General features: G+C 48.6%; 1 protein-coding gene across 1 annotated transcript in view; it reads right to left on the bottom strand.

Annotated features, from left to right (window-relative positions):
• nectin1b (nectin cell adhesion molecule 1b) overlaps positions 1-27539 on the bottom strand; it is a 100371-nt gene extending 72832 nt beyond the window's left edge. Inside the window, exon 1 of the mRNA XM_056610624.1 lies at positions 26650-27539. Coding sequence (XP_056466599.1) covers positions 26650-26701 — 52 coding nt within the window. The 5' untranslated portion in view covers positions 26702-27539. The remainder of the gene's footprint in view (positions 1-26649) is intronic.
• Positions 27540-27753: the final 214 nt, after the last annotated feature.

Raw genomic sequence — 27753 nt, 5'->3', positions numbered from 1 at the left:
CACCACAGCCCTTACCGCTCGGGCCGGTCCGCCGTGTTATTTCCACACGTCGGTGGGACCGCGACATGGCCCAGACGAGACGTTAGGGAACCCGCGAGGAGGCACCGCGGCCGGCCCGGGGACGGCGACGCCCACGTCTGCCCCGGGGTTCAAAGCCTTAGCGACCGCCGTCGTCGACCGACGCCCGTGGCCCTGTCTTCACCATAGCGGGCGGAGAGAGTGTGTGTAAGGGCCACCGTGGACCAACCACTTGCACACAAACACACACACACACAAACACACAAACACACAGAGACACAGACATGCCCAATTTCCGCAGAGAGGATACTGAGGCTTCACCGAGAACACAACAGTTGAATAAACAACGCTGTCATCGAACACCAAAAGGCGGAAATCTCTCCCATCATAGTTCTATTCGACCCTTGATTCCCCAATGGAGTCACTGTGTGAGTTTCCCCCCCCCCCCCCCGGGCATTCAGAGCATACTCTGCTACACTCTCCGAGTGGGATGAACAAAGGACATTTTAATCTTTATCTCGCCTTATCCGTCATCATCAGATTTCAGCGAGGTTAGCCCTCGCCCACATTTGATGTGGAGGTCTTTGTGTAACCGATACAGAAAAACAAAAAGGCGCTTATATGAAATCCATCAGGTAGAAAAACTAAGTATGAGATTTGATGTTTTGAGCAGCCCAACAATAGTCCCTTTCAGGGCTGTTTACCGTGTTTCTGCGCTGCGCAGCGCTTGAACCCAGGCCAGCAGAGTTTTGCTCAGGGATGGTCGGGCACGACGGGCACGCTGTGACTTGTCCCGTCGATGCTCAAATATTCACTTCCAAGTGCGTGCGTGTTTTCTGTGTGCGTGTGTGTGTTTTCTGTGTGTGTGTGTGTGTGTGTGTGTGAGTGTGCAGGTGTGTTTGTGTTCCGTATGTTAGAGAATGTGAAAGTGTATGTGCGAGCGGGTATTTGTTCGAGTGTGTGTGCGTGTGGGAAGGGGGTGAACCCAGGCAAGAGAATTAAGGGCCACCACCAGAATGACTGTACGTCGTGATTATTTATTTCAAACATCAGTGACGTGCACGCATGCATTCCCCACACACTGTATGTGTCATTCTGCAAAGAGAAGGACAAACTCTGAGAGTGTGAATCCCTCAGAGAGAGAGGGGATGGAGGGAAAGAGAGAGGGTGAGGAGAGAAATGGCTGGAGGTGGAGAGAGAGAGAGAGAGGGGTGAAAGAGAGGGAGGAGGGTGACTGAAGGGGAGGAGGGGGATAGAGAGGCAGAGAGAGAGGGCGACGGCTGTGCTCAAAACACACTCGCTACTATACATTCCTTCCCCTTGAGATGGTGAAAACACAACCTTTATCCAAACCTCTCCCCTGCCTCGAGTGCGCCTACCCCACCTCTCAACTGCTCCTCTCATCTCCTCACCACTCTGCCTGCCCTCCTCTCTCTATTCATATAGCTCTCGTCCGCTCTTCTCCTCCCTCCTCCTCCTCGCTCCAACTCCCCCACCACTCTCTACCCTCTGAAGTATTTTGCTCGGATTCATGATTTTCTTTTATGGGATCAAATCAACCATCAAAATAAAAAATAAATGGCAGCTCAACGGAATCCCTTGCCGCCGCCGCTGCTGTTTTCTTCCTGGATCCTCTGCCAATCAGGTCATGTTTTATTCCTGAGCTCCTCCAGATAGGACAGGCTTGTTGTTGACAGCCTCTCTGATAACGCCTGGTTATGGTAACGTCATTGCCGCCTGAGTCCACAGAGCCATGGCGTATAATCTATAAACCACTTAACACACATCCTCTGCCCTTAATAACACTAAAAGAGGTTGGGGGGGCAAGTTAAATTGAAAAAAATTCAAAATAGAAAATCAGCTGAAACAAAATTTGTTGGGGGTGGGGGGGCGGGGGGAGTAAAGTTAGGAAAACAAACATTTTTATTTCAGAGTGCCTCCCACGCATCCTGCCTTAAACATCTCCTAACAGGAGCTGAGTAGGTTTTCCAGCGTGTGGGACAGAGTTCTGCTCGTGGTTAATGTTATTGCACATAAATAACCACAATGGCTACCAGATGAGCCCGGCTGTCTCGTTGTTTCTGCCATGCGTTCTTAATCACACTAATTCTGGGAAGAGAACAGGAGCCGACTGCTTAGGACAGGAACCCTGATTAACTTCTACATGACATGTTTATTTCCCCCCACGACGTCGTCGACAGATTTTACATTCATGTTGGGAGTTGTGCTGTGTGTTTACTCTAAACACTTATGTTATGACTCATTCCGTTAACGCCAAATTGTCTCCTGTGCAGTAGAAATCGCTGTGTACTGAAACGCGTTCCTTGTTCCACTCGACCTTTGTTGGTGTCTGATACATGAAACCCCATTCCTTCTTGTTGTTCATACCAAGTGTTGATATCCTGTACTTGAGTCCAAGGTCATGCAATCACCCAATCTAGGCAGAGAGCCCATTGAACGCATCATGAAAGGAATAAACTGTCTGCATCTTCTTTCGTTATTCTCCAACGCTAACTGTATATTTTGCTGTAGGTATGGAAACACATCTTTAGAAGACTCTGGTGAACCCTGCTGCAGTGTCTCCCATTTGTTCCCGGGCGCGCTTTAGAGATGATCATGTACCAGAGAGAACTCAGCAACATTAGAGGAACACAAGAAACAAAGCATATTAATTCACAACATCGCTGAATAATAACCTATGGCTTAGTACCAGGGCTGTATTGTCTTCACACACACACACACGTACACACACCAATCTCTCGGCCGATATCCCCCATCCCGCCCCACTGACATGGATTAGTGTTCAGTCCACGGGGAAACACACACCGCAAACTACAACACTCTCTTGTTTCCCTGATCACGTGTTGATTCAAGACTCCAATTATCCACCTAATTCCATGCCGCCATGATGTTTATCCCCTCCAGCACACCTAACCTCCTCCTCACCAACACCACCACCACCACCACCACCCTGGCTCTGAAACAGGTCATCATGTGTTCCTGTCCCAGTTCCATTGACCTTGTCTATTGTTTTTCAACGTACGCTGTTCCCCCCGATCTCAATCCCTTCACAGGCCGGGCCCCAACTCTCCCAGCCCGACAAGGCTCCTGCACAACGCATTACTGTTTGGCATTTATCCACTAATTACACCAAACTGCGGGTTCCCGACCTCCTTTCGTGCCCAATCAGGAAGGGGATCAAGACGAGGCTTCCTGCTTTTGATTGGCTGTCATGGTGGTCGAGGGGTGACATTGCTGTAAGCCAATCTGAGGAGCAAAGCCATTAGGAAGATGATCAGGACCTTCTCGCCCGCCCCTCTGTACTGCTTCTCTCTTCTTGTTCACAGCTCAAGCAGCCAATGGGAGTCGAGGGGTGGGGCAGAGCGGCGATAGGGGCGACGAGGCCAATTATAAGGAGCTCCCAGGTGCCAGACATGTCATCTTAATGGTCTCTGCTCGTCCCTGGGCAGTTCCTAGGCCTTAGAGAATATTATTTTAGCAGATGGAGCCGTCAAAGGAAGCAAAAGGCGGGGTCTGCTCTCTCTCCTGGTCGCCCATTATGAGATGATCACGATACCTGTCCTTTGTTCAAACCACACAAAGGGATGTTCAGCTCATTACCGCCACGTTTCCGTAACCTGGCAGTACTTTGTTTCGGGCCGGAACAACGGCTCTCCGGCACGCCGTTCGCTGATACATTCTGAGACGCCACTGTGATCTGAACCCTGGGTTTCTCGCCCCGGCTCATCCTAGCTTTTCTTTGGGCTGAATGAGGAAAGTGCAGGCCGGCATATGAAATAATGATCGCAGTAGGGACGATGTTCGCTGGGAGTGACGGCTGGAATTTCAGCCCGGGCGGCAGACATAGGGTCCAACAGTGCTTCTGCTCCAAGGCCGCAGGATGTGGATATGGGAGGGTTTTTTATTCTGGGTTGAGGATCAGGTGATGCGGCCGGACAGCGCAAATGCTGTAGTACAGAGTCTCCCCAGGTTATGACTATAAATAAAAGAAGAAGGGGTCGAAACGGACAAAACTGTTAGCTTGTACCCTGAGGAGGAAGCCGGGCGGTGTTTTGATGAGTCAGCCTTCCCCCGGAGTGAGCAGGAAATAGAAGAGAGGAGAGAACGCCGGCTTTAGTTTCACAGCCTCGGCGGCCATCACTCCTCTTTACAGGAGCAGCAGAAAGCCTCTTCAAAGTGTACAATCCCCGGCTGGCCATAAAGACATCCCGGGAGGTGGTGGGGGAGGTGGGGACGGAGGAGGAGTGTGGGTGAGGGTTATCAAGGGGGGACTCGGCTTGATGACCACCTACAGCCTCCCAAACCTCCAACGCATGGCTCACGGTAAGCAGCAGGCAGGCCGTTACTCCCTCGCAGGTAAAAGTGTGAAGCGTCACGGCAGAACATAAAATGGAGGCCGTCGTTAAAGGAACAGACGACAGACTTCGTCTTACAAAAAAAAAAGACTGCATGACGACCAAAGAGTTTTGGAGTGTCGAGCGGGAGCCTGAGGTAAAACGGCAGCTAGCTTGTAGTCGTTCGTGTAGCACACGATACGCCGCTAAGGGTACCCGCTTTCATGCCATGCCTGTTTCATGGTGCTCCGAAGAGGCTAGCTTTCATTTTGAAAAAACTGTGTCACACAGGGATGCTGAATTGCAGGTTTAAACCACGCCGAGACCCAGTTCTCGTTCGGTCGGTGGGGAAACATCTTATCTCACTCGTCGGATGCCGCTCTGCGAATGGAAGGCCCACTAGTTTATCTCATTAGCAAGATGGATGTTTGGACAATACCAGTAAAAGGGGACAGACTGTTTAATTTATTTTCACAGCCGACAGTCATACACCAAACCCTAACATTTACTATCCCCACCTTCTCTTAATTAAATACATTCAAATGTTTTATTTTCTACTTCCATTTTACACTGAGCCAATTATTCAGTGTTCTTCACTGATAAGCTACTAAGCTCAACATATTGTCGTCATTTAAAAGAAGGAGGTTGGTTTACCAGTCCGTTTTAGCCAATGAGATTCCTTGATCACGGCCCATATAAAGCAAACTCCTCCCTCTTTTGTGAAAAAAAAAAACCTTTCATAGTGTAACAAGGATGGCGGAGGGGAGGGTAACAGACACAGGTCTCATGGGTTTGTTACCCTTAGTAGAGAAGCCCCACCCCCAACAGACACACACACACACACACACACACACTACCTCCCATTGAGATAATGACTGCTTTACGACCAACTGGTTTTTGTGTTGTCTTTACGACCAACTGCTTTTTGTGTCGTCTGTTAGCAAGGTTAGCCACAAATGCCCAGTGGCTCCTGTGTAAATAACTATGGTCCATGAAGTCCAGCCTATTCCAACAGACGTAGTGTAATGGGAAAGTGTTTTTTTTTTTTTTTTTTTAAAGTTCTCTTGAAAGTAATTACTTTATGCCCGACACACCATTTCTAAATGTCATAGTCCTAAAGGAAGAAGGAAAGGGTCCCCCCTTCATTAACCTGGCCCCTTGCAACTGTTAATGTACCGGCTGTTACGGGATGTGGTGTAGGTACGGGCAGGGACTGTTTTCACTTGAATTTCCGTGTTTGACACTGGGGAGTAAATAAATAAGTTGGCATAAACGGAGAACCTGTTATTCTTGGGGTTGGAAATGGTGGGGACACCTAACGACAGCTCGCTTATCAAATATAGCCGATATCCTTACCCAAAAGGAAACAATACTGTACCTGCTCTCCCTAATGTTACCAAATAATGGGGTAAGACCATTGATAAAATGTAGCTAGAACGCCAAGGAAGAAAATGTGCCAGGGATAGGGCTGCTATGTTTTCACAGCACAACTCTCTGAAAAGAGTAAACTTTTCAAGGACTCCCAGCTGATCCCAGTCAGACTCCATGCTCTTGTGTTGCAACAGCTTTTATGTGGCTCTTGTTCGCCAGGGCCAAGGGCAGACCTGGAGGTGAACTGGTAGTTCAAAAAACCACTGTTACTAGCATTTGCGGTACACTGTGTACTGTAAACTCTCCCCGCAGTTGCTGCACTCCATTCAAACTTGAAAACCCGACTTGACACACCCTGAGCAAGAAAAGCCACTTTGGAAAAAGGGCAAGACACCGTAACTATGACTACGCAATCGAGATGTGGGTCTTGGCCGCCTTTCTATTAACCCATATCCCTGCAGAAGATAAGACCAATGTCAAACGGCATTTTATATATTTATTACTTTGACTAAACGACGCAGAACTGCAATTAGCCTGCAGGGCATAATGGAAAATGATCATTACTTTAACATTCAAGACCTTTGACTCTTTTTATCTCAAGCTAATTTCCAGGCAAAATGGGTAAGAGAGTGGAAACAGAATGGATCTCCTGTCATTTCCAAGGTCGCCTTCAAAAGAGTGAATGGCAGTTGGTGAGCAGCACAGCGCCAAAGCCAATGTTTACTCTGCTACTGGAGCCCCTACAGAAAGATGACCTCAACCTCCAGGGAGGCAAGAAAATTGGGTTGAACCTGAAGATTTTGTGTCGTATGACCATTTATGAAACAAAATAGGAATGATATGTTCTGTTTTTGCGCCAAATGCAACCACAGTTGTTTTACCCTTTGTTTAAAACCCTACTTCAGGCATTAGTTTTTGTAGTTTGTGTATGCATTTTAAGATACACACACATTTTTATCTTAACTCATATTCAGCAATGCCCCCAAGCACCGATGCAATGTACCGGCGCAATTCATGCAAAACGTTTTTAAAAGATAATGAGCAAAAAAAAAAAAAAAAAAAGACAACTGCCACAAGCATCAGCAAGAAGAGAAGGAGGAGTGTCGGAGCTGAGCCAGGGAGCCGTCATGGCCGCCGCCGCTGTAACGAGATTCCGGGGCGGGGGCTTCCTAAGTCGAGTGAAGCCTCCTCTATAGAAAACAGCCCTGTCAGGACCTGTGCGGCCGGCCCTCTCTTTATGCCACTGTCATTTAGCATCTGCGCTAGCGTGTCAAACAGAATGCCATCACAAACTCTGGCAGTGGTCCCGACTCCAACCCCCCCCTCCTCCCCCCTTCCTCTCTCCCTCCCCCCCCTCCCACCACAGAGGGGGGAACAGGAAGTTGAACAATAGCCCCAGAAAGACAGATGATGTTACACCACCGCCAGTGCCACGGCATTCGTCAGCTAAAGAGGGGGAGAGGCAGGAGGAGGAGGAGAGGGGGAGCAGGAGGAGGCTGGCGGGTGTTCCTCTCCACAACTAGTGATGGATGGAAGGTTGAGGGCGGGGCGTTTCAGCGCTGACGGTGGCCCGATCAAAGGACAAGATGAATGAGTGGATGAGAAGATGAATTATTGACCAGGGTGAGAAAATAAAAGACGGTAATAGGTGAGGTTACAAAATGAAACCCTAAAGGAGGTGTTTTTAGTAAAAAAAAATGTACAGACAAATATGAATGTAAAAAGAATGAACACCAGGGTGATAGGCTTAGTCATACCAATGTGGTTATAATGGGGAAACATTCTGTCTCTCTGCCTGTCTTTGTCTTTCTCTCTCTCGCTCTCTCCCTGCCTCCCTCCTTCCTCTCTATTAACATTTTGCTTGGCTCACATTTACAAGGACCTTAAAGTCCTGGGTCTCCCCAGAAGGAGGCGTCGGATCATCCATAGGGTCGGGGTGGGGGAGTGGGGGTGGGGGGGGTGGGGGGTCCAGGGCTGCAGGCTGGCCAGATGCAGAATGACAGAGCAGGCCCTGGGCTGGCACGCCAAATGCCACCGCTCTACACCCGGATCACGCCACTGCAGAGCAACAGTACCGTGGTGCCGCAATAAACAGACACTGCAGCGCAACAGAGTGCGAAGCGACACAGCACACACCACAAAAATAACAACACACTACACGTCACGACAAAACCACACAGGACCGCAATAACCAGACGCCAGCAACACAATAAGACGACTGAGAAACGGGGCAAAACCACACCGGACAACGCGCCACATATGGGACGACACTACACACAGTAGTGCAGCACACAGCACCCCGACAAACAATACAACAACACAAGAACAACAGACAACAAAGACAGGAGCGCTCTGTGAGGGAGGGTGTGCCTTAGGAGTCACAACGAGCCCAGAGAATTTGCATTTAAAAATCGAAATTTGTCAGTGGAAAAAGGATATTTTTGACAGGACTGAAGTGAAATATAATAGTAGTGCAATAGTCCCTTTTGCTGTGTGTGTGTGTGTGTGTGTGTGTGTGTGTGTGTGTGTGTGTGTGTGTGTGTGTGTGTGTGTGTGTGTGTGTGTGTGTGTGTGTGGTTGGGTGTTGGATCCCAGGGAGAGGAGAAGCAACCCTGTACAGATTGTGTTAAATATAAGTTTTCATCATCATCCACAATGGAGTTAAATATAAAAATAGCATCTAGGTTTCCTATCTTGATTCTCAAAGCATGAGGCTTAGTCTGAATCGAGTGCCTCTTAAAGAGACAATACGTCGGCAATATGCTTCAATATTAATAGCTGAAAAACATGAAAGGTACTCAATGTGAAATAAATGGGAACTAATCCAAATGTGATGTGCCACACAAATCAGCAGCCCCGGGATTAATTTAAAGGAGAAAAAGATTAAAAAATAACATATTTTACCATTGTTTTTTTTTGTTTGTAAGGAACACCCTGAAAATCTTGTTACCATGGATACCTTGGTTCCATATGCAATGAATAAAATATCTTGCTGTGGCACAATGGAACAAACAAAACTTCTGGAAAGGTCGGATGCATAATTCGATTTAGAAAAAAACTTTCTTGAGAAGTAACCTGACAATAACAAGACGCTTGCCCTACTAAAACGACCCGTTGGGTTGATAGGAGTGAAAACACATCCAAAACCTTCTGGTTGATCATTTTACATTTACCAATATCTAAAATTCACCCAGAACCTTTTTCAGAGACGACTGCAAAACAAATTCTCAGCCAACCTGGCCTTAAGCTCATTCGGTTTTCCCTTTTGCACACTCGACACAACAACCCAAAACACTTGTGGTGTTAGAGACAAGAGGTCAAAGGGCAGACACAAAGAAAGTGTGTTTTGACAAGGCCACGCCTCTTTGGAAAGCCCACGCGCGACGGAGGCCTGGATTAGCTGTGATTAACACCTGCTAGCTTGCCATTCTGCAGGGGGCACCTGCTCCCAGGAAGCCTGCAGCAGAAGGAGAACCAGCTGTGATCTCAGAGGGCCAAAATGGTGAGGAAGTGGGACTTCCTTATGGGAATCACCTTATGATTGGCCATCCTATGGGGACTTGGGTATAGCTACTACCCCATGGGGACCTACTTATGTTGGAAAGCTTTATGGGAATTACTTTATATGGACTTCCGTAGTGATATAGATCTAGTGATGGGGACGTGATTATGGGGACGTGGTTATTGAACTAATTTGTAGGGACTTACTTGTAGGGACATAGATTTAGGGACTCATGTATTCGGGACTAACTTATGGGGTTCTCAATGAGGAGAAGTGACAGCCAATGATGGATGCCGAGGGCCACCTTGGGACGTGCTTACAGGATAAATTGGGTAACCAAATATCTAGACACTGGGGGGGAGTTTACGCCCGCACAGATGCTTTGCTCATTAACCTTGGGCCTCGATGTGTCATATCAATTACAATTATTAATCTATTCGCTGATCGACCAAAGGTTAAATGATTTGAATCTTCTAGGCACTGGTATTGTTGTAAAAATACCCGGTACTGCAGAGAGAACAGAACAGTAGACTAGCACATTATGCAGATGAATTTTGCTTGCTTGTCTGATCATTCTAAAATGAATACTTTGGTATTCCTTGGCTGCTTGTCAAGACGAATCAAAGCAGACAAAGCAAGTTTTATTTTTAAGGCATCATTTTGTCACATGTTTTTCCATTATAAATACAACATCTTTTATCACATCATCCAAAATAAATTATAGAGTAGACCACAATCGGAATAACAGCCATTATATGTAAACATATATACATGCATACATAAATACATTACATACATTGCACATGCAACTACTTTCAGTAGAGGCTTATTTTCAGATGCCTCATCTGCTCTTACATGGACATATGGTAGTTATACCATATTGCACTAGTCTGAAGATACCTTGCGCTATATCAACTGCGATATATACTATGCTAACCCATACTATAACAGTCTATGAATGCGTTAGTCTCTATACATTACTACAGTATCCCATACGATGCCAGAATATATCAAACAATACTAATGTTTGTCCTTTTTACCCTTCTGTGTTGATCTCGTTATGCAGGGAGAGCTGCACAACACTCACGCAGCCCAGTTGCATTTACTCGTGCACACACAATGAGGTCAGCACGTGACCTCTCTCTCTCTCCCTCTCCCTCTCCCCCCTCCCTCCCACTCCGCTCAGGGCACAGTGTTAGTGTGCTTCCTCTTCATCCGAGTGAATGTTAATGCTACGGCGTTCTGACACATTGCGTTTGAGTGCGCAGATTTGCCCAGCGCGAACACACGCACGCACGCACGCAAGTTACTAAAAATACCGCCGCGCATGCTTGCAAGCCAGCACGCTCAAGGAAGCTTGCGCGCCGCCGCAGCTCCCGTGTGGCATGAGACTCGATGCGGGAGAGGAATCTCTCGGAACGTCGCTGGGTTGCGATGGACGCATGTGAGCTTGTTTTGCCCTTCTGTGGGGAACACGCATGCATGGCCCACCGACTCATTACACATGCATGTATGTGCTGCGATTCTACCATTTAGGGATTACAGCACACACTTTCATTCACAGCAAGTTACACTCAATGTACACAACATACATGCCACTGAGGACCGAGTAGAAGGTCAGGGCACTTTGCTCAAGGATGCAAACAGGTAGGCTGCAGACATTAGGGGATTGAACCCACTACATTTTGGCTGGGAGTTGAAACGCTTATCCACCCCCACTGCATGTAGGAGTAAGTGTTCTGCTAAACATGGCACAAAGATAGCATGCAGCCTGTGAAGGAAGGCTGGCGTTTGTGATGCGATCTTCCTGAAGGCGTTTCGATGGACTTCAAGGGGGATATTTTGTCTGCGCGCGGTGGTGGTGGGGTTTCGGGCCGTGCAGATTCAAGGAGGAAACACTTGTTCCACAGTCTGAAGGGCGCACAGCCACTCCTGACATTTCGCATTTCAATATTAATGACACAGATTGATATTCAAGTCAGGAACACAAATAATGTGAGGTGGGAGGGGAAAAGACACATCTCCAGTCACCAATATTAATTGGCCACATTGAATTAATCTTGCAGATAAAACAGAATCGTTTCTTATCAAAGTAATGAAGACAACATAAGCAGAGACACGCATAATACCGACAGTACAAATAGCAATCTATGAATCATGCATTAATTATTCTTATTTATTGACATTTGACTAAAAGTGCACCACTCTGTTCATCGTGTAGGTGAACAGAGTTTATGATTACATCGTCTAGCCGACCGCAAACATCGTGCCTTACAGCACAACACAAGATTCTCAGAGGATTAGCAACCGAGGACAATTAAACACAGCCATAAGATGAACCCGTGTTTATCATGAAAAATAATCCATGCTGCCATCCAGCCGTTCAGTATTCATATGCACCCCGCACAGATCTCTATCTACACCGGGAACCGCCACACAAACCAGTCTCCCAGAGGACGCACAAAGAGCCTATTCATGGCAGCCTGGCCTGTGACCCATCCTTGAAATTCCTTTAATTCAAAATACAACATGGGCTTAATAAGCTCTTTATCGCTTCCCCTTGTTGTACTTGTACGGCGCGTTTAAAAAAGCCAAACAGCACCATTGTCTTGGCCAGGTGAGAACCCAAGTTGTGTAGGCAGGCAGCGAGCGTTCAAAGCTTACAGATACCTCTTTCATTGGGGACGTCTTTGTCTACCTCCGGGAGCGGTTGACAGACTACTCATTAAACACACTGTATATCTGCACACCCACACTGCAAGCAAGGCTGGGTTTGCTTTGTTAATCACTTGGTGTAAAAAGTTAAATAAACTGCCCCTTTGATACCAGATTCACCAAGAACTAGAACAAGGGTAGGACAAAAAATGAATATGCTGCCGCCCAAGGCTGTGAACAAACGTAAAAACTGGATTGACGCTGTGTTTCTATCCCTCATCCATTCAATAAAACACCAAATCGGTAGGGATTATTATAGCATTATTCATGCTTACTCTATTTGCACATATCTCCACTGACAAATATCTTCGGCTGTTATCAACGAGTGTCTGCCAATTCAATTCTATATTTTTTCTTGATATCAGCTGGAGTAGGTTCATAGTTTATTTATATTATAGAGAATAGCCTGCTAACCATCGAGTAAATGGGACACATTTTACTGACAAAATCCCACAAATGAACTACACTTAAGCAATTTGATGGAGGCATTTGTGTGCGTTATCGCATATTGAATTAACCTTAAAGTTCCGAAGCACCGAATCCATTGATGAAATCCAAATCGAATCAACCTATTATTTCCCATACATTTTTCCAACGTACCCCAAAAAAAAAGAGCCGAACATGTGAAGTGACTCCAACAATTGTTGCCTGGATGGTGTCAATCTAAGGGGAAGGAAGTGGCAGCAGTCTGGGACGTGGCCTTGGGGTTTCGGCGCCATGTTGAATTCTGCAACGCTCAAAGCGCGTGGCGCAGTTGGGGGTGTCAGTATTCCCCAGACACTCATTCACCAATCATCAATCCTTCCATCTCTTGGCCTGGCCCCACACACACATCAGCAGCATCCGCAGAGACCGCAAGTGGCTTCATGCATCTCCCATTCTCTCTCTCTCTCTCATTCGCTCTCTCACTCTCTCGCTCGCTCTCTCTCGCTCCCTTTTCTCTCTCTTTCTAACTCAAAATGGCAGCTTGAGTAAATAAATAAATATGCTGTGTTGAGTGGTGAGGAAGAGTGAATACTGTGCGGATTCTGAGCATCCTCTCCCCTTGCCCTCCCCCATTCCCCCCCCCCCCACCTCCCCACCTCCCTCCCTACTCTCCCCCCCCCTCCTCTCACATCCTTTGTGCACTCCTCTCTCGACAGCCCCGCCATACCAGTTGCCCATCAAAAGAGACAAAGACAGTTGTCCTTATTTTAGCCCGCAGAGTTGAGCCTGAAAACCAAACACGAGCGGACACGAGCGCACTCCCCCTTTTTAAAAGTGGGATCATCCGCAGTTCAGCGTCGCCAATCAGCGGCGGGAACGCGGCTCACACGGCGGAGATGCGGGCAAAGTCAAACAAATCAAAAAGGCGGCCAAGACGCGCCGCTCTTAAGGTGGTGGGTGTAATCACGTCTCCCTCGCCACCGCGGGCCCCACTCCGACCGCAATCAGGAGGGAGAAACACCCATACAAATACCACGCGCCGCTGCGCAGCGGACTACGCGCCCCCCCAACACCCCCCCCCCCCCCTCAACCCACCCCTCCTCCCGGGAGAAGGACACCATTTGCGCTCCACGTCGACGTTGGTTTGTGTCAAGTGCTCGGTCTGCCGTCCCCTGGCGAGGACACGAAGGGCACGCACGGGAATAAACAAAACAACCCTTAATGTGGAAACATCCCCCCCCCCACTGGCACCGCCATTGTTCTGATCAGCCCCGGCGGTTCCCCTGTTCCTCCATTCAACACCGCATCCATCACAGCTTTTGATTCACCGCGAATATAAGCTAATCTATCCCTCTAATCAGTCGGCAGCGCCACATTTCTAGATCTGCCGCCGCCGCCGTTGCAACAACGAGCCCGCGACGCCCGCGGCGGTGGCGGACGCTAACCGCCATGACCTTGACCTTGAGGGGGAGCGAGATGACGGACAGCCAGCCCAGCTTCCAGCTTCCATCTTTCCCCCCTACCTCCCCCCTCTCCAGCACACCGCTCTGACAGCGCCCCCCCCCCCCCAACCCCCCCCACCCCCCCCCCCCCCCCCCCCTAACCCTCCCAACGCTACCTCGACACAGACTCCAGCGTCCAATTACATGGGCCTGGCTCGCTGGTCTCTCGTTATCCGCCGGGCTCCGACTTCACGTCCAGCTAACGGCAGGTGGAGATCAAGCACTGCCTCTGTGCCAAATTGACAGCCTCTACCTTTTCTCCCCCTCGCTTTCTCTCTTCCCCCTAGACAGCTTCCAGTCGTATTATGTCTGCTGTGAATGACGGGGGGGGGGGGGGGGGGAGAGTTGGGAGGGGGGGCAGAGGGTTTGCGTCTTCGGCGTCCTTTCATGCAGATACAACTCTGGCTTCAAAGTTACGCAGGGCTGTCAAGGCTCTTGCTAGACGTTGTTTTTGTGTGCCAGTCCCCCAGTCTATTATGGATTTAGTGCACAGGCCTTTGCATGACACAGTCCCTAAACTACGAGAAGAAAAATCGCAAGGCGGGATTGGGGATTGTTTTGTCCATAGGCTGTATGCTATGCGCTAGGCTGTGCTGTGTGCAACGCCAAGGGACTGACACAGTACGAGGCAGTAGCCACGTCCTATTAAATCCAATCAGAGCGATTGACAGAATATTCTAATTACAATACACGTCTGCTCTATTGTATTCTTAGTATACAGAGACAAGGGAAAGGAATTATAGAGAGAGAGAAGAGAGAAATGATGCGTCCGACGGCAAAATGCAGTTTAAAACAAAACTTCATCTCATCCGCGCCGGGTTATAAACGAGGTGTTGACCTATGAGTAGCAAACTAAAATAGAAAAGACACCAATATTGACCTTTGAAGTAGCGAAGCAGTAAATATGAACAGATTCTCCTGGATTGGCGTCCGGGGAGAGGTCGATACCAGCAGCCCATTCGAAAGCGTTTAAACAGCGAAACGAGGGTGTGAATTTAAATTAAAGAAGCACAGAGCGCGTAGCATTTGAGCGGAACTGGCCCGTGGGACGCGGGAGGCACGGGGTGGCAGCAGCAATGCTAACTGTACAACAAGCGGCACCTGAATCAAGTGGTGCCGACAGGCAGTGTTAGCGCGGAGATGCTAGCGTAGCGATGTTAGCGTAGCGCCTGAGTATTAATTGGAAGGCGAAGACAACTTCCCTCTCAGTGAGCCGTGTGATTGGAAGGAAAGTCAGTAGAAGTAGAAAAAAATAAAGAGACAGAGACGACGGTTAAGAAAGACGTTTAAAATGCCCCTCTCGTCCTGATTTGGAGCAGACAAACGAGACCACAGCGAGACTGAATATGTACATCTAAAAAGGGATGATTTTTAACAGGCTAAAGCTAATTATCACATTGCACATTCGTTTAAATAGGCTCCTCGCGAGGTTTGAGGGAAGTCCCCAGAGTGCCCGTTTTAGAACAGTAAGCACATACAAAAAAAGACGTGTTCAACTCAAATAAACACCGGGTGTGTACACACAAATTCAAAAAGAACAAAGTCGCAATTATACCAATATTATATTGTGTTAACCATGAACTATGAAAAAAAACGAAAACTCTTGCATTAAATGCGAGCCTTAACCAGCGAGCCTCAACTCACTGGAGCTCTTCTCCTTCCCTGTGCGCCACGGTGACTCAGCCACACACACACAGCCCGCCCTGTGTAGAGCTGCACACTACAGGTGTGTCCTTTCAAAGCACACAGACCCCTCTCCTCTCCTCTCCGGAGCACCTATGACCGTCCTCCACCCCTACGTCACCTCCACCCCCCCCCCCCCACCCCCCCCGCCCTGACCTCTATTTCCCTATTGCTCTGTCCGCAGCAAATCCGAAAAGCCTCCCAGCGTCTCCATAGCAACGGAGCGCCGGTAAGCAGATGGGCCGAGTGTAGCGAGCGGCAATTAAAGCGGCAGCGATGAGCGGGGAGGGGGGGGGGGTAAGGAGGGCTGGGTGGGGGGGGGGGGGGGAAGTGGGTCAGAATCACGAGGGGGGGGGGGGGGGCGCACGGCCGGGGCGTGCGCTGGCGCCCGTGCACGACCTCTCCCGTGCACGCGCGTTCACGCGTGGCTGATCTCGCCCTCGCTACTCTGCCCACAGAAAACAAATAACACTATCCCTCCCCCACACACACACACAAATACATAAATATCTATATAGACACGCACCAACACACACGTATACAAACACCCACACCCCCTCTGTCAGAAAGCATCAGTGTAGTGAGTCTGACTGACCCCCGCCCCCTCCCCACCACCCCCACAGGCCCCACTAACACAACTCTTTACTTCTCACTCCCAACGTGTGTGCAAGAGGGAGCAAGAGGGAGAGAGAAGGCAAGAGAGAGACGTGAGAGGGAGGGAGGGAGGGCGAGAGAGAGAGAGAGAGAGAGAGAGAGAGAGAGAGAGAGAGAGAGAGAGAGAGAGAGAGAGAGAGAGAGAGAGAGAGAGAGAGAGAGAGAGAGAGAGAGAGAGGAGAGAGAGAGAGAGAGAGAGAGAGAGAGAGAGAGAGAGAGAGAGAGACTTCCACCAGAATGACGCTGGTAAATCCCAGCAGTGTATCAGTGGGATTAACCCATTAAACCCCCGGCCTCACGCTGGAACCTGCCCCCTGCTAGGATTACCTCCACTACAGTTGGCTTCGGATACAAATTGCTTTCCCTCCTCCCTCCCTAATAACTCCAAACCCAGACACACTCAGTGGACGGCAGGGCAAAACACACACCCAATCTAATCAGCCTGATCCCTTGACTATTTTTACATTACTTTGTGTGTTTGCAGCCATCTTGTGAATAATGTGCTGTCATTTCCCAAAACTGCTCTGTTCCTCCCTACGGTAACCCTGGCTACCGCTTGTTCCCAGGAACGCAGCCGTTTAAGAACTAGCACAGTCTCCAATGATTGCGATCACAAGAACAGGCTTTGTATTTAAATGTGAGTTTAACAATGTTATGAGTCATAACAATTTTCCAAGTTTTGCATTCGGGTTGATTAGTGAACAAACACAACGGCAGAATCACCGCTGAGGTGCAGCCACAATTTTCCCGCTCAGCATCGGCATGTGAAGCCCGAACAACAGCCTCGTCAGCTGCCGCGGGAATAGAAATTAAATAAAGTTATCTTTGAATAACCGTCTTTATCCAGCAGGAGTCCCCAGCCGCTTTACACAAAAGGCGTTTTTCAAGCCAACAGCGGTATTTCAAGGAAGACTGGAATAGCTCTGGAACAGTCTCATTGAGCAACGCCGTGACCCCCCAGCAAACCCCCTTAGCCTCCCGGCTCCCCTGCGGAGACCCTACATATAAATCTCCCCCCACCCCCCAGTCTCAGTTGTTTTCCTTCTCGTCCAGCCCTTTACTTTCCATCGCAAATCATTGGGCTCCATGACCGAGCAAAGAGGTCTGACTCTGGCAGACGTGCCGCGGAGCAAAGCGGGGTCTTTGGCAGCTGGAGGACCGCGTGTACACACACACACACACACACACACACACACACACACACACACACACACACACACACACACACACACACACACACACACACACACACACACACACACACACACACACACACACACGGCAAAGCAGGAGAACGTCACCCTTAAAAGTGGACTTGACGTTCACTTTCTCATTACGAAGATTTTTTTATTTAATTTTTCTATACCATGTATTCATTTTGAAGACAGAACGCTGACGCAGGAAACGTCGTGCCAGGTACACCAAAGTTACTTCGCCATCAGACCCCCAGGGACACACAGCCTCCAGCTGAAACATCAACAACGCACATCGTTTCCACCCTCCCTGAATACAAAGCCATGTTGGAGTGTGTGTGCGCGCGTGCGTGTGCGTGTTTGTGTTTGTGTTAGCGTGTGCATGCGTTTGTGTGCGTTTGTGTGCGGGTGTGTGCGTGCGTGCGTGGGGTTGGGGTCATGGAACAACATGCTGTTCACTTTAGCTGTGCACGGCCTCGTCCGGGGTCTGATCAGGAGGGGGGGGGGGGGGGGGGGGGGTCATGGTGGGTGATGCCGGGGCTGGTGATGCTGATGGGGGAGGGGGATCAGGGAAATGTGACTCAGATGGGCAGCCGGCAGCGGCAGACAGGAAGAACCCCCCCCCCCCCCCCCAACCCAACCTCCAAGCCCTCAGGGTTTGTCAACCAAACCGGAACTTTTGATGCCGTTGGCTCGGATGAATACCGCCCTCACAGCCCCCCCCCCCGCCCCCAACCATAGCCCGCCCTCCTGCCCACGTTTCCATGATTTTGAAGGCCTGGGTGCAGAGCGCGCTGGTGCGTTCATAGCGAGGGGATGAGGGAGAGGAGAAGAGAAAAAGACTTCCGAAGCACAGAGCTTCTGGAGGGCGCTGGAGAGGACTGGACCGATGCAAACTTTGATGATGATGCATGCGGAAGAGGCGTGTGCATGTGCGTGCGTGCGTATCTGCAGGATAAGGTATACCATACACACACACACACAGACAGAGAGAGACAGATAAACAGAGAGACCGAGAGACAGAGACCGAGAGACCGAGAGACAGAGAGACAGAGAGACCGAGAGAGAGAGAGAGAGAGAGAGAGAGAGAGAGAGAAAGGCAAGGCCCTCTGGGAGTTGTAGTAGTTGGTAGAGGAAGAAGGGGAGAGGCGAGGGAATGGGAATGGTTGGGAGTATGGGGGAAGGGGGGAGGTGGGAGGGGGGGGGGGAGGGAGCAGGTAGGACAGAGACAGAGCTTCAGAAGCCAGTTCTCCCAGGAGACCTCAGGCTTCCCCCGCGCAGCTCTCGTCAGGAGCGCCGCGTCAGACCCTTGCAGTGGTGGTGGTGGTGGTGGGGGGGTGGGGGGGCGGAATAGCGACCGAAAAAGCGTCCACAGACCGCGTCACGCATCGCGCACGCAACTCCAACACATACGCACGACACAAACGTCCCCAGAACGGGCAACGCGCTGTGGTCACGGGTGCCCTGCTCACAGATGGAGAGATCACCCTTAAAATAGAGGAGAGAGAAATATATAGGCAATAGTAGAAACTAAATAGAGTAAGTAAAATATACAACAATTAAATATATATGAAGTATCTAAGAAGAATATGCATATACAAAGATAGACATTACATACATATCCTTCCCACAGACCCGCAACAATGTACATTAAATAATCAGATAGAGCTATAAACGCTGGGACTGGAGGTTGCTATATTAAGCATACAAACATGAAATATTGTCGCACTCAAGACTCATTTTTATTTTCAGGGCAAAGTGACCGCATTTGGCGGACTCATTAGGCAGCGCAACCTGAGGGAGATGGAGATGAATGCCTCTACCTGCCTCACTCTCATTCCCACACGGTTGCAACATTAGCGCTAATTGGCGAAAAGCACGGTTTCTCAAATTGTTCCTATTTCCGTTATTTAACTTAAATCCCGTCTGACGTTGGCCAAACCTCGACCATCCCCCCCCGTATCCCCTCTTCGGTGGAGCCATGGGACGAATAGATGGTGATATTTGATTCCATCAATAACGTCCAGCTGTCTATCCAACGTCCGGCGGAAACCTTTTGGGCCGGCTTTGCCTAGAAAGCTACAATGTGTGCATGTAGTGATTGTAGTGCAGCTCTCGTTTCGGACATGTTCATGCACAGAGCAATGGTGTGTGAGAGGCATGCAGCGCTGTCGGTAAGTGCTTTGCATTTGAATCGATATGAAGAGCTGCTAATGAAGTCCTTTGTCCTCTCAGGCGTTCACGTCCGCTCTATTCTGAGACCAGGCAGGTGCGACCAGCGCGGTGTCTGTATTAACGCTTGCTTCTGATGTCACTCTCGTGCAAGGACACCCACACACATACAAGTACATGTACACACACAGACACGTGCACACACACAGACACATACACGCTCAAATGACAAAAGTTAACCTAGGCTTAACACATTTCTTTCATAACAACCGAAACGAGACACAGGAACAGGAAAAAAAACGGAGGACATACAAAGAGCGGTCATTTGGCCGGATAAAAAAATAATGAATAGGAACACAAACGGTACAACACTAAAGCAGAACCCAGCCAGGCATGAGGCCGGCTGTTCGATAACCGGCAACATTAGTCCCTTTGGTGGGAAACCTCTTGGTGAATGAAAAAAGGAACAAATCGATAGCGGACCAACTCGCCCTCCATCTCTGCGACTGCACTGCCAGACCGCCCGAGCCGAAACGCAGGAAGCCACCACGTTGATTAACAGCAGACAAACACGTCTTTTAATGTGTGCGCTGTTGAACCGGTCCTTTACAGGCTGCCCACAGAGTCCTCCATTAGAACACGGCCACTTCATAGCCGGAGTGCGGATCTTTGGAAAAAGAGCTGTGTGGGATCACAGGACGGCTCAACCCGCTAACGAGCTAACCATGTAGCCTTGTAGCCACCAGAGGTTTGATTCCCCCCCCCCCGTGGTTCTCGTCAGTGCCGCATGTCATTCATTCCCCTCTCTCTTACATCCCCCGAATCCCTGCCCGTCCTCACCGGGCTGTCCATAAAGGCCCGGCTGAAAGCCCATAAAAAGGAATATAAAAAGAGAATGATGACAGGGGCTCAGACAAGGTACGGGGGTCCCGGTCAGGAGAGACCATCACTGTCAGTATAGAGACACATAAAACACCCAGGTATCAATGTAGCTTTTCTATAGGGAGCTCATTGTTGCTATTCCCCGGCACTGCAAGGTTTTGATAAGGCGGCTTTTCTGACGCGCCTCCGACACGCATGAGCTTATCGGTACGTCAGCGGGAATAAACCTGCGGTTGTGTTTTCCACGTGCCACCCATCCCCATTCCGGCACGTTTACAGCCAGGCTGTTGCTTTGAAGCGCGCTCTGCTCCCAGAGAGATGGCAGCGAGGAATATTAAATGGCTGAACAACGCCATGGCTCGTTAAAAAAAAAAACAAGAGCGATTTTCACAAAAAGCAACCCCCACGCCCCCCTTGGATTCAAGCTCACCCGGCTAGATCTCAGCATGCACCACGGGGGGGTGGGGGGGGTGAGGGGGTGAGGGGGGCAGGTAGGGGAGGATGAAGGAATCCGAGGTAAACTTTGATATGGTAATATTTGAATAATAGATGGTTTTGGTTGAGGATCAACACACACATTACACACACACACACACACAGACACACCTAAAATGTCCTTCCTACCAGGGAGTTCTCTCCATTGTTGCATTTCTTGATGAATGCGACCGGGAGACGAGGTACCCCGGCTAGATGTACCATCTATCATTCAGAGATCCACATTCAGGCAACTTTATTAATCCTGAGGGAAATGGTTTGTCACTCCCACTGTCATTGTCGCTGAAGACACAAAAATTGTAATACAAAACCAGAGTAGAAAATGAAAGGAAAGGGAAAACATGAATACAAAAACACAGATAGGAATGGGAAATATATATATTTATATCATAAAATAACATCCCTGGATTCCAAATCAAAATTCAAGAACATAGACTGAGACGGTTGTTTAGACAGTTGTTCAGACGAGTCCAGGCAAGTGATATATAGGCTGTATAGGGGGTGGGGGGGAGCTAACCGGCTTTTATTTTGTAGACAAACGGCTTTAGTGGAAACACAATGATATTGACTGGCGGGGGGGCGGGAAGGAACAGAGGACCACCTTGGAAATGCTCACTTTAGTCCTGTTGGCTATTCTACAGTTACTGTATCTGATGTGTCAGCATGAGACGCCTATGCAATGAGCTGTAATGTAGGTAGGCTGCGTTTGTCATGCGTTGTACTTAAATAACTTATTTATTAACTTATTCATGATATGTAGAGTTATGTGCATAGATGATTTATCGGGTTGATTTCTTCTGATATTTCTATTGTAGGATGTATATTGCATTCGGCTAATATAAACTAAAGCCGTTTTGATCACAGCCACAACTTTACTCAAAGTACTCGGGGACGCATGAGTAAATACATTACGTCACAGCCTCAGATTCAGCGGGGGAATAAAAACAACTGAAATGAATTATCGAAATAAAAGCCAATACCAAACTGCCAGAACTTTGAGGGATGACAGATGAGTCAAAATTTCAGGCATCTGCTTACAGCCAATCCTGCATCACAACAACAAATACAACAACTACATACACAGTTGGATTAGCACATGCAAAGGTAATGGCGCCCACTCTGCCCCTTGAGAATAGCAGCATCTTGCTAGAAGGAACCATGACAGTTCAATCTCCAGATGCTGGCACAATAGCGAAGGAAGCGTGGAACAAGGCTAGTCAGTCATTTCCTCCACAGAACCAGATGAAGGATTTAACCGTTTAATCTCTGAACAAGAGGCAGCCAAATCAGACAGAGGGGGGGGAAATCAGTGGAACAGATTAACGCCAAATGAGAAAAGCATATAAGCAATATCGAGAGGCCCTTTATTGATTTCCGTTCTTCCCCACCCTCCCCCCCCCCCAGAGCTGATTCTGCGATTTGAACTGAAACAGAAAATAATTTCAAGGATCTGAAGGCAGAAAATTGCAGCCACTGCTCACAGTTAAACGTGCTCGCCATTCCAATCGCATGCTAAGACAGCACGGCCTCAAGGAGCGTACACTAAGACCGCCATGCTGCCGAACAAAAGCAAGGCTGGCGCTCTCTGGCAAAAGGCTGGGAGGATCAAGTCCACACAAGGACAGACATGACGGATTAGCCCTCAAGCATAAGTGATCCCTCATCCTGTGATTCATAGGACGAACTAGAACAAACACTTATTATTTCTATGATTGGTGGACGACCCGTATAATTTTACAGCAGGCTCCAAAGAGAGAGAGAGAGAGAGAGAGACTCGCAGAGAATTAATTTACTTTCGCCTTAATACTGTTTGTGCAGCCATGCGCACACCAAAGGCACTCCATTTGTCATAACCTTTCCATTATTGAGGTTCAGTGCTTATCGTCATGTTTTATTTATCAGCGGCCTGATACGCGGACATGCACCGAGGCCAGGCGATGCTCCAAGACGACAGAGAGACATGGGCGACTGGAGGGGCATACCAAACATTAGGATCATGGTGGGAAAATGTGTCAATGTGAAAACACCACACGGAAGAAAGGATGTTGTATGAATAAAAGGACATGCACTATGGTACAAACAAAGGAACACTGATTGGAGGGTAATCTACTGATCTTTTCGGGTATCCATTCTCTGTTTGTCCTCCTCTCTCCATCTCCTCTCTCCTCTCCCTGCTCCCGGGGGAACCGGGATCACACCACTCTGCATTCACACGTCAACCTCCGAGGCCTAACTAGCCCATAATGGCTGCTGCTTCTCCTGTGACAGGCGGACCACAGGCCACTAAATGCCAGGGGGGGGCGAGGTGGAACTGCAGCCACGCTCCCAAGGAGAATAAAGGAGAAGGAGAGGGAGACGTCGAAGAAATAAAGAGAGCGAGACAAAGAAAGAAAAACGAGGGAGAGGAAATTAATTAAAGAAAGAAGACAGAGAGAGAGAGGGAAAGAGACAGATAGAGAGACAGAGAGAGACAGAGTGAGCGAGCAAATGAGCTGAGCAGAAAAAGTAAATCAACCGGAAACCCCACCCCCGCACCCCAACCCCCTACCCCCCCTGAGTGGACAAGGACATTGGTGCCCGGCCTCATCTGTGGGTTGTAAAAAAAACAACTCACCGTGCCCCACCCAGTGCTCACCATAAACTGGCCAATCAAACACACATACTCCAACACAACACCAGACCCCTCATCGGTCCCCCCCGGGGTTCTGGTATACACACCTGTTACCGCCGGTGACGCAGCGACGACCTTGTCAGGGCGGCAGCTATACCACAAGACAATTTGGGGGAGTAATTAATGCTAAGCAGCCCAATCAATGAAGCCGTCCATCAAAGTCCGACCGCAGGGACTTCCTCAACGCTCGTCCACAGCCTTGGGAGCACATGATGGTGTAATCAAACACTGTGTTATCCTCAGCTACCCCACGTACTGCGATACATGGAATAAAATCAATTGAATATTCAGAAAAGCTCCTAAACAGAGGATCTGTCGGAGTATGGCCACACACACACACACACACACACACACACACACACACACACAGACACACACACAAACACACAAACACCATCTGCGTCAAATATGGCACCAAACGACGGCAAGAAACCAAGCAACAGAAGGTCTGAGCGGAATCATTTGTCGAGTTAAAAAGGCTGCCAGCCTATCACCGGGATTATGTTTCAGAGCTAGACAAATTCCCCTAGCGAATCATTGAACATCCAAAGTTGATGCCGATCCATCATTCAGGAGCAGACATTCCCCAAATCAAATGTTTGATCCAATTACACTTGGAATGTGAGGCGGGAGAAATCCCCAGCTCTGAGAATGTATAGGTATGTACAATACCCGGCACTACTTGAGAGCGAAGCCAGCCACCTGGCTGGCTAATTCAATGCCGACTCGATTAAAATATCAATCTGCATCACAAGAAGAAGCCCAGTCCTCGTCTGAGACAGAACGTCAGACGGACGGAGGGGGAGAGCCAAGCGATGCGGTCTGCTTGGGATGAATGTGTAATGAGCGAGCGGCAAATAATCACCATTCTGTGCATAATGATGTTTGTCTGCTCTTTTCTCAACGTGCTTTCTTACGGTAGTCAGGACTGTGGCATGTTTTTGGTGGATTCTCCACGCTAGGCTGGCGTAAAAGGAGAGAGAGCCTCTGACGTTCGCATTTGGGAGACCACGCATCCCCAATGGGGGGGTGGAAAGCCGAGGGTCCCGGACACGCTGTATATCCATCAGGCTATCAAAGGAACAAGGGCTGTTTATTGCTCCGCCCTTTGACCCCAAAGGGTGAAAGACAAATTCTTTGTTTTTTTTACATGTCAAAAGCTATAGGTCTGCAAAAAAGCAGACGACCAAAGCCTTCTGCTTTTACTCTCAGAGAAAGCCGGGGCTTATTAAGTCATCAGGTGCAGGGGGGGGGGGGGGGGGGGGGGTTAAAATAATCTGTGCCATTAGGGAGGAGTAGGGAGGGGGAGGGGGGGGGGAGTGAGCGTCTGATCCCACAGTGATCGGTTACAATCAGAAAACATCCCGTGTGTTATGTAAAGGGGACATTTCCCGCACACTTGAGGAGCAATTGGAAGACATTTCCTTTCACTTGATTGAACCGCTTCAAATGAATTCTTACGCGAGGTCCCAGGGGAGCCGGTTAATCCTGATCTTCAGAGCGAGAACAGGGATCATCTCACCGTGAATCAGCCAGGCCTTTTGATCACGACGTCTCCATCCGCCTCACAACACATCCCACCAACCCAAGCATTTGATAACATCGCAGGGGTGACAATGTCGGAGTACAAAATCAACCGTTAAAAAAAGATTGGAATACCCATGTGTGGGAATTTTGCATTGAGATTCAGTGACTGCATTGTTGGCTTGTTATGACCGTATTTTGGAGATTATATTTCTAATCGTGATATATCACAATAACTATGAGTCAAATATGTAAAAATGGTGGGCTATAGTGCAGTACCATGCATGGACAGAAGGAACCCTTTAAAAACGTACAGAATGTAGGGTTAATAGCAGAAAAAAATATACTACTAAATAGTAGCTTGTAAACATAACTTCCACCAAATCCATGAAATACGTTCAATTAGTCAAATTTAGCTTTGCATCACCCTTATTAAAAAAAAAAAAGTCAACCACACAGAAGTCCTGGTTGGAAGCCTAGTGTTCAGTTCCCAGTTAGCTGGCCTTGGCTAACACCCTGTGAATAATGCATCCACTCCTTGCGTCAACCGGTCTTGCATAGGCTGGGTCGGTTTACACATGCCACTGCCTGCATAAATACTACTGGAAGCACCGACACAGGCAAACACATAAATTACCCATGTTCGAGCTCTTCACTGCGTTTATTTTCCACTTAAGGTGGATTGTCAATGCAAGTAGAATAACAGTATTTTCAGAAAGTCCTTCAAATAACTATGATGCATAGGTGTAAGTTGATGCATTAAACATATCTACAAATAGGTCTAAGTCTCCATTTAAAGGCCTGCAGATGCTTCAAAATTACTGAATGTTCAAACCCCACTCCCCTCCACATCCATCAAATGGAAATGGCATCATCGTGGTTCTCTCCCGGAACACACCTTTGCTGTGTCTAGAACAGTGCAAATGTGTTGGTGTGGTGAAACTGTTGTCAATGTTAACCATATTTAATCTGTGTGATCATGAATATTCACATATTGTATTACATCCATGGAACAAGGCTGCACACATGTACAGAAGGTGCAGGGGATATTCATCGAATATGGTGTGGAATATCAAAGCAAATTTCTGACTCATTTGCGAATATAAATCTTCAACCGAGGACAGTGCATCTGAATATAGTGAAGGAAGCATTATCAGCGTACGATTCTAGGGTGCAAGCGCACAACTTTTCTCTCGGCTCGAGCACATCGCCATCTGCCTGCTAGCACAGTAAATTCATTATTCTAGACTCAGCCAGGGAAATACTGCAGCCAGGCTCAAATAAATGCCTTTGATGGACGAAGGACATTTTTAATTAATTTGCATACACTTAATAGTCCAACGAAAAACCATCATTTAATAATTATTAACAAATTATCTGTTTCAGTCCGTTTGGTCATTGCACATTACAATGAGGATATAGGGGGCATATGGATGAATCAAGAAGGATCGTGCAGATGAATGTAAATATGATGTTTTAAACTTACAGTGGACGCATAGCGCCAGCAGGACGATCCATGCACCTACGTAAAGAGCCATGGCACCGCGACTATCCGGATCTTCTCCCTGATAACCTGAGTCGACCGATCGATACGTTTACTCGAGATGACCAAGAAGACCGCGCATGCAAGTTGCGCCAATCCAGATGCTTGGGGGAACTTCACAGTTATCCACTTCTTGAGGGCGAAGCGACTTGTTTCAAACTAGAACCCCTATGGAGATGCGCTGGTCCGCAGGAGAGTGCATCAAACTGCGGTGAATCCTCGGTGGAAGAGTTCAGACTAGAAGTAATCTATTCGGTTTTTGTCTCCCCTCCCAATGAAATCCAACCGCCAGCAATTCAAGCTCAGCGACGGTCTCTTCTGAAGCCTCGGGTGAAAGGAGATGATTTGTTCAAAGCTCTTATGCGTTGGTTTCGCCAGAGACCCTATTCCTCTCGCTGCGTCCACCGCTGCAGCTTCCACACTGAGGCTCCGTCCCTCCGAAGTCCGGGGGCTGAGAGAAGTAGGCGGGAGGGCTGCGATCGATGGCTGTGTGGACGGCAGCGAACTTCTAGTACTTAGGCTGCTCGGGTCCAACGCCGTTTGTTCGTGTGTGTGTCCAGGAGAATAAAACGACCTACAGATGTCCCAACGGTAGCTTTCAGAAAAGCTTGTCGGAGGCGATCTCTCCCACCATGTATGCTCCTCCAGCCAAGTCCCTGTTGTCCGCGATGATGAGTCAAACAAAGGCCACTCAACTTTATTTTGTTCCAGTCCCCTCCGATTTACTTGAAGCTGGCTTGGCTGCAGAACAATGTGTCGTTATGCCGCTATGTGTAGTAGTACCGCCCCACGCACTGTACAACCTGGACTACTACACAGTGTGTGCGTGTGTGTGTGTGTGTGTGTGTTGCTGACAATCGCTGACGCCTGGGCGAGAGCGGTGGGTCGGATGACGTTTCACGAGGAGGAGCCTGGGTCGTCCTGCAGCCAAACGATCCTCGGGAAACTCAAAACTAGTCGTTCGACGTCGTGTGTATTCGTGTGTGCGTGTTTACATGTGCACAGAAACCCTCGATAGGTCCGCGAATGCAAATGTAATGTATATAC

The sequence above is a fragment of the Gadus chalcogrammus genome, chromosome 16 (assembly GCF_026213295.1).
Source record: "Gadus chalcogrammus isolate NIFS_2021 chromosome 16, NIFS_Gcha_1.0, whole genome shotgun sequence".
Taxonomy (NCBI): Eukaryota; Metazoa; Chordata; class Actinopteri; order Gadiformes; family Gadidae; genus Gadus; species Gadus chalcogrammus.
Note: the sequence above shows the minus strand (reverse complement) of the source record. Positions and strands in the feature narration are given on the sequence as shown.